This window comes from Pipistrellus kuhlii, unplaced genomic scaffold (assembly GCF_014108245.1).
Source record: "Pipistrellus kuhlii isolate mPipKuh1 unplaced genomic scaffold, mPipKuh1.p scaffold_m20_p_75, whole genome shotgun sequence".
NCBI lineage: Eukaryota > Metazoa > Chordata > Mammalia > Chiroptera > Vespertilionidae > Pipistrellus > Pipistrellus kuhlii.
In genome coordinates, this window is record NW_023425579.1 from 1,043,954 (window position 1) to 1,055,842 (window position 11,889).

The following is an 11,889-nucleotide window of genomic DNA, read 5'->3' on the forward strand; positions in this document are numbered from 1 at the left end:
ACACGCCCTCCCCGTGCACACGCCTCCCCGTGCACACACGCCTCCCCCTGCACACACCTCCCCGTGCACACGCCCTCCACGTGCACATGCCTCCCCGTGCACACACGCCTCCCCCTGCACACACCTCCCCGTGCACACGCCCTCCCCGTGCACATGCCCTCCCCGTGCACACACGCCTCCCCCTGCACACACCTCCCCGTGCACACGCCCTCCACGTGCACATGCCTCCCCGTGCACACGCCTCCCCGTGCACATGCCTCCCCGTGCACACAGCTGCCCGGGCACATGGCCCCCCGTGCACATGCCTTACCGTGCACATGCCTCTCCCTGCACACACCCTCCCCGTGCACACGCCTCCCTGTGCACATGCCCTCCCCGTGCACACGCCCTCCCCATGCACACGCCCTCCCCATGCACATGCCTCCCCTGCACACGCCTCCCCGTGCACACACCCTCCCCATGTACACGCCTCCCCGTGCACACGCCCTCCCCGTGCACATGCCCTCCCCGTGTACATGCCTCCCCGTGCACACGCCCTCCCCGTGAACATGCCCTCCCCGTGTACATGCCTCCCCGTGCACACGCTCTCCCCGTGTACACGCCCTCCCCGTGCACATGCCCTCCCCGTGTACACGCTCTCCCCGTGTACACGCCTCCCCGTGCACACGCCCTCCCCATGCACATGCCCTCCCCGTGCACACGCTCTCCCCGTGCACACACCTCCCCGTGCACACACCTCCCTGTGCACACACACCTCCCTGTGCACACGCCCTCCCCGTGCACACACCTCCCCGTGCACACGCCCTCCCCGTGCACATGCTCTCCCCGTGCACACACCTCCCCGTGCACACACCTCCCCGTGCACACACCTCCCCGTGCACACGCTCTCCCCGTGTACACGCCCTCCCCGTGCACACTCCCTCCCCGTGTACACGCCTCCCCGTGCACACGCCCTTTCCCGGAGCCGGGCCGGCTCACTCCGCTCCGGCCCTCCGGCAGGAGGAGCTGGAGTTGGCTGTCATGCGGATCGAGGCGCTGAAGCTGGCCCGGCAGATCGCGCTGGCCTCCCGCAGCCGCCAGGATGCCCAGGTACCGCGGCCGCGCCGCTGCCTGCAGAACGGTGTGGCCCAGCGCTTCCTCTAACCGTCGGCCGGCCTTCTAGATGCTCACTGCCTGTGCGTGCGGGAACACGCCTGAGCACGTGTCTGAGGCCTAACTCGTGTGGGGAGCCCTCCGAGCCGGGAGGACACGGGCGGGGCATGCAGGGTGTCTGCCTGGCTTCCGGCGTTTGTTCTTAACCGTCGGAGCGAGTCGCTGGTGACCGTGAGAGGGCGTGTGCCCCGTGAGGCTTGGCCCACCAGGGCCGGGCGGCCAGGGATCCTGACGTGGGGACCAGGCCGGACCAGTGTGCCCGGTCGCCCTGACCGACGTGGTGAGTTTGCTGGTTGCTGTGAGGACTGCAAGTGATGTGTAGAGCCGCGCTGTGCCTGGCGCACAGTAGGTGTGCAGGACGTGAGCACTGCTCACACAGTAGGTGTGCAGGGTGTGAGTGCTGCTGCACACAGTAGGTGTGCAGGGTGTGAGTGCTGCTGCACACAGTAGGTGTGCAGGGTGTGAGTGCTGCTGCGCACAGTAGGTGTGCAGGATGTGAGTGCTGCTCACACAGTGGGTGTGCAGGGCGTGATAGCTGCTCACACAGTAGGTGTGCAGGACATGAGCGCTGCTGTGCATAGTGGGTGTGCAGGACGTGAGCGCTGCTCACACAGTGGGTGTGCAGGACGTGAGCGCTGCTCACACAGTGGGTGTGCAGGACGTGAGTGCTGCTCACACAGTGGGTGTGCAGGACGTGAGCGCTGCTCACACAGTGGGTGTGCAGGACGTGAGCACTGCTCACACAGTAGGTGTGCAGGGTGTGAGAGCCGCTCACACAGTAGGTGTGCAGGGTGTGAGAGCCGCTCACACAGTGGGTGTGCAGGACGTGAGCGCTGCTGTGCATAGTGGGTGTGCAGGACGTGAGCGCTGCTCACACAGTGGGTGTGCAGGACGTGAGCGCTGCTCACACAGTGGGTGTGCAGGACGTGAGCGCTGCTCACACAGTGGGTGTGCAGGACGTGAGCGCTGCTCACACAGTGGGTGTGCAGGACGTGAGCGCTGCTCACACAGTGGGTGTGCAGGACGTGAATGCTGCTCACACAGTAGGTGTGCAGGGTGTGAGAGCCGCTCACACAGTGGGTGTGCAGGACGTGAGCGCTGCTGTGCATAGTGGGTGTGCAGGACGTGAGCGCTGCTCACACAGTGGGTGTGCAGGACATGAGCGCTGCTCACACAGTGGGTGTGCAGGACGTGAGCGCTGCTCACACAGTGGGTGTGCAGGGCCGTGGAGCAGCCGCAGCTCACTGCGGGGACCACCTCACGGCCGGGTCCCTGCCTGCCTGTGTGCCTCTCGGGGGCCTAACTGGTCTCCGCTCCTCTCCATTTAACTCCGCTGTGTCCCAGGCCTGTGCCCGGACCCAGGGAAGCCGCTCCGTCCTACAGGGCGCCCTCTGCTGGTGGCCGCTGGCCCTGCCATCGTCTCCACTGCTGTTTGCACAGCCCCCTGGGTGCTCTTCCTGAGCTGTCTTCCTCCGGCCCCGCACGGCCCCGCACGGCCCGAGGTGGCGGCTCCCCGCTCAGCTCCTAAACCCGGGCAGACGCCGCGCACAGCGATGCCCGTCAGAGCCGGGTGGGGGGGTGGCTGGACAGGACGGAGCGGGCGGCGGGTGTGCCGTGTGCAGTGACGCTGGACTGACCCTGGCTGTGCAGTGGGGCGTGTTCCTAACACGGCTTTTCACGTGTGTTGTTCTGTGAGAGGGAGGGAGAGGGACCACCCCGGTCCAGGTCTAACCTGCCCGGGGCGGGGGGAGAGCCACAGGGTGCCCCATGCTTCCAAACGGAGCTGAACAAATTCCAAACAAAATGAGGACAGAAATGACCGGATCTGCCCTGGCCAGTGTGGCTCAGTGGATAGCGCGTCGGCCTGCCCACCCAAGGGTCCAGGGTTCCATTCCGGCCAAGGGCATGTATCTTGATTATGGGCCCCTCCCCGGCCCTGGCCGGGGCACAGGCAGGAGCAACCCATCGAAGTGTTTCTCTCGCATCGATGTTCCTCTCTCTTCCACTCTCTTCACTCTCCCTAAGAACACCCCCGGGCGGGGATAAAACACAGAAACACCCCTCCTGCCTTCATCCCAGCCCCGGCCGCGTGGCTGGGACTCGGCCTCGCTCCCTCCGGGTGCTCACGGTCTCCCCGTGGCCTCCGTCCCGCTGACACATCGCCGGGCAGCGGCCACCGGACCACTCGGCTCCGGGCCGGGAGCCGGGAGCCGGGAGCCTCCCAGCACCGGCCTGCCCGCGGGCGCCCCGGGGGTCTCCGTCGGCTGTGCCCGCCGCCGTCTCGCACCCGGGACGCGCTGTTCGGAAACCGCCCGGCTGGCCGTGCCCGATGGACGGAGCCCCGGCCAGGACTGAGCGAGCTTTTGTTTTAACGGAACTCCGTCCGCAGAGGGAAGCTGTGCACCCGGCCGAGGTCTCCCTCTCCAAAGCGGCCCTGTACTCCCGCCTGGCGCCCGCGGAGCCCGAGAAGGCGCCCGGCCTCCTGTTCCCGCCGCCCGACCTGGACTCCGCGCTGCAGGTGGCCCGGGCCGAGGTACGCGGGGGCGGCAGGGGCGGCGGGCCAGGCTGGGGGGGCAGTGGGGGCGGCGGGGGGCGGCGGGCCAGGCTGGGGGGCGGGGCGGGGGGGGGCGGCGGGCCAGGCTGGGGGGCGGGGCGGGGGCGCTGGGGGCGGTGGGACGGGCGGGGGGGCAGGCAGGGGTGGTGGGCGGGGGCGGGCAGGGGCAGGGCCAGGCTGGGGGGCGGTGGGCGGGGGCGCCGGGGCGGGGGGCTGGGGGTGGTGGGCCAGGCTGGGGGGCGGCAAGCGGGGGTGGCGGGCGGCGTCAGTAAACAAGTGCCCACGTCAACTTTGGACCTGACTTCCCCTCTGACATCGCAGCCTCAGGAGGCGCGAGCTGTGGGGTTTGATCTTTTTAATGCGATTGTTTCTCTCATTTTGTTTTTCAAATAGATTTTATTGATGTCAGAGAGGAAGGAAGAGGGAGGGAGAGAGGGAGGAGAGAGGGGAGGGACAGAGAGAGAGAGGACCGGCTGCCTCCTGCACGCCCCCCACTGGGGATCGAGCCTGGAACCCGGCGACCAGGAATCGAACCCTGACCTTCTGGTTCCCAGGTCAACACTCAAACCCTGAGCCCTCGGCCGCTCCACACGGCTGTCCAAGGAGCCTTTCCGGCCGCTGGCTTTGTAACCGGTTGCACCCGGCGGGCGTGTGGAAGCCCGGGTCCGGCCTCAGGCTGCCCGGCGCTCCCGGGGCTCGGACGCAGTCACTGGCGGCGGACGCTGCAGGCCACGCCGAGCGCTGGCCGCGTGCGTCCGGCGCTGCTCGGGCCCTCCTCCGCCCGGGCCCACGTTCCCTCTCTCCCCGGTGCCAGGTCCTCGCCAAGGAGAGGGAGGTCTCCGAGTGGAAGGCCAAGCACGAGGAGAGCCGGCGCGAGGTCATGGAGATGAGGTCAGTGCGGCACGGCCGGTCCCTCCGGTCCCTCCGTGTGCCCTCAGCCGCACCGGGTGCTTAGTCTCACGGCAGGAGGCCACCGGGCAACCAGATGTCCACAATGAGACCCCCACACACACACACATACCCCCGTTCCCTCTCTGCCCCCAGCTCCACGCCCCTCCCAGCATTTCCCGTTTCTGATGCAAACATGCCACGTGTGTGCTTAGCGTGTCCTGGGCAGAGTCAGATAAACGCCATGGTCCCGGGGAGAAGTCCGGAGGGCTGCTGGAGGAGGAGGCGTTGGCCTGGGCCGTGGGGAACGGGAGGCTGGCGGGGAGGAAGGAGGGAAACCACAGCACAGCATGGCAGAGGTCCGAGGAGCCTCTGCTCCCTAGACCACAGGGCTGAGAGCCGGCGTGGCTGGCGGTCAGAGGGGGAGCCGGGCCCGGCCTCAGGTCTCTCTTCGTGGGCGTGGGGAGACCCTGAAGGCTTTGCCCGGGGCGTGGTGTGAGTGGCATTGGCACCGGGACCGGGAGCCGGGGGTGCGCACGGAGAGGGCGGGAGAGGCGGGTCCAGGCCTGCCCTCGGTCCGGCGGCCGATGTCCAGCACGCAGCCCCGTGTGACGTGGGAAAGCCGTGCTGTCCTCACGGTGCCCACACGTGTGCTTCTCCTGCAGGAAGATCGTGGCCGAGTACGAGAAGACCATCGCTCAGATGATAGGTGGGTGTCCTGCCCGGGGGCTCCGGGCCCCTCATCGGGCGTCCCTGGCTCTGCCCGGCAGGGGGTTCGGGGCTGGGCCTCCTGGACGCACTGTCCGACGCCCCTCCCCCTGACCAGCCTGGGGCCCGCCTCCTGGGGCCGGGGGCCGGGTGGTCCTGGGGGCGGCGAGAGTCTCGCCTGGCAGGACGCCCCTCGGCCTCCCCTGGGCCCAGATGGGCTGGGAGAGTGGTGGCCCCCGCCCGCCGGCCCACCCGCCCGAGGCTCCCCTTGGGGTGTGCGCGCCTGGTCTGACCAGCACTGTCTCTCTGGGCCGGCCGCGGCCCCGGGCTCACAGCACGGCCTCCGGCAGCAGCCGTGGCGACTCGGCCGCGAGGCCCCGGGCCCCGGGCCGGTGGGACGTGCACACGGCTGGTCTGTTGTCCTTCGTGAGGGAGGTCTGCAGAGCCCAGGCCGGTGTTCCTACGAATGGTCACCCCCGAGGGGGTAGCTTCCTGTTTGTTTATTCATTTATTTATTTATTTGCTCAGGTCAGTGGTCGACAAACTCATTAGTCGACAGAGCCAAATATCAACAACTTCTGCGCATGGGCCGCAAAGTTTCAATCGCTCTGCACGTGTGTGCCCCCATGTGGTATTTCGTGGAAGAGCCACACTCAAGGGGCCAAAGAGCCGCGTGTGGCTCTCGAGCTGCAGTTTGCCGACCACTGGCCTAGGTCCACGTCACGTTTTAAAAATAATCTTCCAGCCTGGCCCGGGGTCCAGTGGTCAGCACGCCCGCCCCACACACCAAAGGGTCTCGGTTCGATTCTGGTCAAGGACACAGACCTCGATCGCAGTCTCCATCCCCAGCCCCAAAGGAGGGATCTCCCTGTCTCCCCTCCTCCCTTCCACCCTCTTACAAAGTCAGTCCAAAATGTCCTGGTGAGGATGAACAAAACGTAAAAATCTCCTCCTCCTGTGGACGTGGAGGGGAAGGGGTCCGAGCGCCCGGCCGGTCCGAGCGAGTGGAGTTGTGTCCTGAGTTGAACCAGCTTCCACCATCCCCTGCCTCCACCCCCGCCGCCGGCTGGCCCTTCCCGCTCCATCGGCCCGCCATCCTGCTGTCCCCCCACCTGCTCCCGCAGAGGATGAGCTCAGGGCTAGGGGTTCAGGACGAGGGGCCTCCGCCTGCATTGGGGCGCTCGGCTGCTTCTCTAACTGCCTGACCATGTTCTGCTTCCGTTTTCTGTTGCTTCTGCCCTTTGCTTGCAAACTGCTCAGGCAAGCCAGGTAAGTACCGCTCCCTGATTGGCGCCTGCCCCGCACCCGGTCCGTGTGCTCCCGTGTGCTCTGTGTGCTGTCCATGTGCTCCCATGTGCTCTCCGTGTGCTGTCCGTGTGCTCCCGTGTGCTCTCTGTGTGCTTCCGTGTGCTGTCTGTGTGCTCCCGTGTGCTCTCCGTGTGCTCTCCGTGCGCTCCCGTGTGCTCTCTGTGCTGTGTGTGCTCCCGTGTGCTCTCTGTGTGCTGTCCGTGTGCTCCCGTGTGCTGTCCGTGTGCTCCCGTGTGCTCTCTGTGTGCTGTCCGTGTGCTCCCGTGTGCTCTCTGTGTGCTGTCCGTGTGCTCCCGTGTGCTGTCCGTGTGCTCCCGTGTGCTCTCTGTGTGCTCCATGCTCGCTCCTTTCCTATGTGTTGGCTGCGTCCCACCTGATTCACCGCGTTTTGCTGACGAAAGCCGGCCGGTCTCCGGGACGGGGTGGGGGCGGAGCCCGAGCTCGGGTCCCGATCGGAGGAGCCTGCACCTGCGATTGTGCGAGAAGACGGGGCGACCACCGCCTGGTCCCCTGAGCCGAGGCTCTGCTTTTACGGGGGGCCGGGGGGCTCCGGGGGGCCCGTGAGGTCAGCATCCCCACGGGGCCCGGGCGGCGTCCACACCTCAGCGGCCGGCGTGGGTGCCGCCCGGAGCCGGCCCGGCGCCGAGGCCCGAGCTCCAGGGAGAGGGGCTCGTGGCCGCGCCGGTTGGGGCCGCTCTGCTCTGGCCGAACGTCCGCTCCCTCGGGGCCACGGCACCGGCTGGGCCGGCCGCGGGCGGTGACGCGTGCCCGAGCGGGCTCCGTGGGCGGCGGCTGGTGTGGGTCAGGCTCCCCGTGCCGGTGCCGGTGCCGGGAGGAGGCGGAGCGGGGGCTGCAGCCGGCCCGGTGTCGGCTCTCTGCGGCTCTTCCCTGCCGACAGCGGGCATCTTCCGGGCTGGGGTCCCCCAGGTGTGCTCCCCACCTGGGCGCGTGCCACCCTCAGATGCCAGTTCTCGTCCCCCTTCCCCCCCACGTCTTCATGACGTCAGGGAGGACGGAGAGGGAGAGATGGAAATGTTAATGATGAGAGAGAACCGTGGACCGGCTGCCTCCTGCACGCCCCACCCTGGGGATGGAGCCCGCTACCCTGGCCTGTGTGCCCTGACGGTGATCGAATCCTGACCTCCGGGTTCATAGGTCAACACTCACCCCTGAGCCACGAGGCGGCGGTCTCTTTATGGTGACCCGCTCAGGAGGGCACGCCCCTCCTTTCCCCCCCAGCCCCAATGCAGGCCCCTCCGCCCCACTGCAGGCCCCCCAGCCCCAATGCAGGGCCCCCCCCGCCCCAATGCAGGCCCCTCCGCCCCACTGCAGGCCCCCCAGCCCCAATGCAGGGCCCCCCCAGCCCCAATGCAGGGCCCCCCCAGCCCCAATGCAGGGCCCCCCCAGCCCCAATGCAGGGCCCCCCCAGCCCCAATGCAGGCCCCTCCAGCCCCACTGCAGGCCCCGTCACTCTTGCCCCCCCCCCCCCACGGCTCAGGGTGACGTTTCTCTCGCCTGCGGGTCTGTTTGCTGTCAGCCAGGTGGACCCACGGCGTCTCCTCTGGATTTCCCATCGGGACAGAGAACAGGGCTCACGCCCTCCCCGTGCGACACGGCGCCCGCCCGGGCCCGGGTGCGGGGCCCTGGGGCTGGTGCCCTGAGCGTGCGGGGGCTCGGAGCGGGGTCCCGCCCGCGGTGAGGCTGAGGCCCGCCCGGGTCCCGGCCCCACGGCTCCTGTCTCCCCCGCAGAGGACGAGCAGCGGGAGAAGTCGGTCTCCCACCAGACGGTGCAGCAGCTGGTGCTGGAGAAGGAGCAGGCCCTGGCCGACCTCAACTCCGTGGAGAAGTCCCTGGCGGACCTCTTCCGGAGGTACGAGAAGATGAAGGAGGTGCTGGAGGGCTTCCGCAAGGTGCGTGCGCGGCGGAGGGGGGCGGGGCAGAGGGAGATGGGGGCGGGGCAGAGGGAGAGGGGGGGGGGGCAGAGGGAGATGGGGGCGGGGCAGAGGGAGATGGGGGCGGGGCAGAGGGAGAGGGGGGCGGGGCGGGCTAGGGAGATGGAGAGGCAGGAGAGGGGACGGGGCAGAGGGGGATGGGGGAGGGCAGAGGGAGATGGAGGCGGGGCCAGCGGCGAGATGGGGGCGGGGCCAGCAGGCGAGATGGGGGCGGGGCAGAGGGAATGGGGGCGGGGCAGCAGCGGGAGAGGGAGAGGGCAGAGGGATGGGCGGGGCGGGGGCGGGAGGGAGGTGGTGGGAGGGGCGAGGGCAGGGCAAGAGGGGAGATGTGGGGCGGGGCAGAGGGAGATGGGGGCGGGGCATGGGGGAGATGGGGGCGCGGGCAGAGGGAGATGGAGGGCGGGGCCAGAGGGAGATGGGGGATGGGCGAGGGAGATGGAGGCGGGGCAGAGCGGAGTGATGCGGGGCGGGGCAGAGGGAGATGGGGGCGGGGCAGAGGGAGAGGGGGGCGGGGCAGAGGGAGATGGGGGCGGGGCAGAGGGAGAGGGAGATGGGGCGGGGCAGAGGGAGATGGGGGGGGGCAGAGGGAGATGGGGGGCAGAGGGAGAGAGGGGAGGAGATGGGGGGGGCAGAGGGAGGCAAGGGGGCGGGGGAGGGGAAGAGGGAGATGGGGCGGGGCAGAGGGAGAGGGGGGCGGGGCAGAGGGAGATGGGGGCGGGGCAGAGGGAGATGGGGCGGGGCAGAGGGAGATGGGGCGGGGCAGAGGGAGATGGGGGCGGGGCAGAGGGAGATGGGGGCGGGGCAGAGGGGGCTGATGGGGGCGGAGGCGAGAGGAGACAGAGGGAGAGATGGGGGGGCGCGGGCAGAGGAGATGGGGCGGGGCCAGAGGGAGATGGGTGCGGGTGCCGAGGGCGATGGGGCGGGGGCCAGCCGCGGGAGATGGGAGTCAGTTGGCTCGGCCGTCTGGGGCTGGCCCCCGGCCCCTCGGCCTTCCTGTGGGAGGAGCCGGCGCGGAGGCTCAGGGTGGGGCTCAGAGAGGGCGGGCACCTGCCGCGTCACACGGCTGAGCGGGTGCAGACGGACAGTTCGGCTCCGAGGCCTCCCTCGGGCGGACGGAGACCCTCGGGACCTCAGGCCCCGTAACCCTGCGGCCGCCCATGGGGCCCCGCCTGAGCGTCCCCTCGCGCAGAACGAGGAGGTGCTGAAGAAGTGCGCCCAGGAGTACCTGTCCCGCGTGAAGAAGGAGGAGCAGCGGTACCAGGCCCTGAAGGTGCACGCGGAAGAGAAGCTGGACAGGTGAGCGGCTCCCACAGGCGGCTCCGGGCCGGGGGCCGGGGGCCGGCCGGCGGCCTCGCTGGGCGCTCAGGACGGTTGTGATGAGCTCGCCCGCGGCGGGGGTGTGCTGGCGAAGGGTGCGAGCAGGGCGCCCGCCCTGGCCCCTCGGCGTCGGGACGGTGGGTGCGGATGGGGTGTCTCCTGGGCGCCTGGCTGGGCCTCGGTAGGTGGAGCCGGAGCCGGACGGCGGGGAGGAGGGGGCCGTTCCTGAGCGCCCCCTCGCGCAGGGCCAACGCTGAGATCGCCCAGGTGCGGGGCAAGGCCCAGCAGGAGCAGGCCGCCTACCAGGCCAGCCTGCGCAAGGAGCAGCTGCGGGTGGACGCCCTGGAGCGGACGCTGGAGCAGAAGGTACGGGCGTGGCCTCGGGCGGGCGGCCGGCCGGACCCGGGGCCTCTGGGCTGGGGAACGCTCCGTGTCCGGCCTCATTTAATCTCAGAAAGAGACGCCGCCATCCTCCCTTAGACAGGGAGCCGAGGCTCAGAGAGGGCGTGTGACCCGCCCGAGGCCACACAGCCGGAGCCGGGGTCCCGATCACTGGCTCTAACTCATTTCTCAGGGACCAAGAGGTCGAAGGTCCCTTAAAATCCAATGACGGCCCGGCCGGTGCGGCTCAGTAGCTGAGCATTAACCTAGGAGCCGGGAGGTCCCAGTTCCACTCCCCATCAGGGCACAGGCCCGGGTTGTGGGCTCGGTCCCCAGTGCGGGGCGTGCGGGAGGCGGCCCATCAGTGATCCTCTCTCATCGTGGATGTTTCTCTTCCTCTCCCTTCCTCTCGGACATCAATAAACTTTTTTATTTTTTATTTTTATTTTTTTTAATTTTAATTTTTAAAATATATTTTATTGATTTTTTACAGAGAGGAAGGGAGAGAGATAGAGAGAAACATGGACCAGCTGCCTCTTGCACACCCCCTACCGGGGATGTGCCCGCAACCAACATACATGCCCCTGACCGGAATCGAACCTGGGACCTTTCAGTCCGCAGACCGACGCTCTACCGCTGAGCCAAACCGGTTTCGGCTAAACTTTTTTTTTTTTTAATCCAACGACCGTTCTGCTGGGCTTGGCTTCAAACCACCAAGCGGCTTCCTCTCTGTTTCCCGTCTTCACCTGCAGAACAAAGAGATCGAGGAGCTCACCAAGATCTGCGATGAACTGATCGCCAAAATGGGGAGGAGCTAACTCTGAGCCAAACGTCTGGCCTTGACCGTTGCGTGCAATACGCCCATCGGCGCCTGCTGCGCCCCCGGCCGCGGCCGTCGGGGTGCGTTTTCCCGGCGTCGGAGCCGGTCCGGTCCCCACGGAGGACGCGCCGGCTGGCCTTGCCCTCTGACCTGCGTCCCCAGGGGCGTGGCTCTTGGATTTCCTGTGACCACGGACTGCTTGCACAGGGACCCTTGCCTTAAGGAGTGTACACTTCACCGCGGTGGGAGGAGAAAATGCATGTTCGGGTTCAGTTCTCTGTTGTAAATAAAGTTTTTTTGATCTTGGCAACGCGCGGGCTCCGGTGGTTTTCGGGGGAGCGCCGTCGCCCTCACTGCGCGCAGCCCAGGCAATTCCCCCGTGGCCGTGGCTCCTCCCCCCACGGTGAGGGCGGTCCCTTCGCGGCCGTGGCTCCTCCCCCCACGGTGAGGGCGGTCCCTTCGCGGCCGTGGCTCCTCCCCCCCACGGTGAGGTCAGTCCCTTCGCGGCCGTGGCTCCTCCCCCCGCGGTGAGGGCGGGCCCTTCGCGGCCGTGGCTCCTCCCCCCACGGTGAGGTCAGTCCCTTCGCGGCCGTGGCTCCTCCCCCCGCGGTGAGGGCGGTCCCTTCGCGGCCGTGGCTCCTCCCCCCACGGTGAGGCGGTCCATTCGCGGCCGTTGGCTCCTCCCCCCACGGTGAGGGCGGGCCCCTTCGCGGGCCGTGCGCCTCCTCCCCCCACGGTGAGGGCGGGCCCTTCGCGGCCGTGGCTCCTCCCCCCACGGTGAGGGCGGTCCCTTCGCGGCCGTGGCTCCT

General features: G+C 68.6%; 1 protein-coding gene across 5 annotated transcripts in view; it reads left to right on the plus strand.

Moving 5' to 3' along the window:
• Positions 1-11,390, plus strand: part of LOC118710491 (transforming acidic coiled-coil-containing protein 2) — a 39,426-nt gene extending 28,036 nt beyond the window's left edge. For 2 of the 5 annotated variants that reach the window (XM_045576141.1, XM_045576142.1), the window contains 7 exons: positions 3,542-3,685; positions 4,521-4,597; positions 5,260-5,303; positions 8,360-8,520; positions 9,752-9,858; positions 10,125-10,245; positions 11,013-11,390. In XM_045576141.1, the coding sequence (XP_045432097.1) occupies positions 3,542-3,685; positions 4,521-4,597; positions 5,260-5,303; positions 8,360-8,520; positions 9,752-9,858; positions 10,125-10,245; positions 11,013-11,078 (720 nt within the window). In that variant the 3' untranslated portion in view covers positions 11,079-11,390. Of the gene's footprint in view, positions 1-999; positions 1,090-3,541; positions 3,686-4,520; positions 4,598-5,259; positions 5,304-6,562; positions 6,572-8,359; positions 8,521-9,751; positions 9,859-10,124; positions 10,246-11,012 lie in introns of all 5 variants that reach the window. The other 3 variants (XM_045576139.1, XM_045576140.1, XM_036422982.2) reach the window with 3 other exon arrangements.
• Positions 11,391-11,889: the final 499 nt, after the last annotated feature.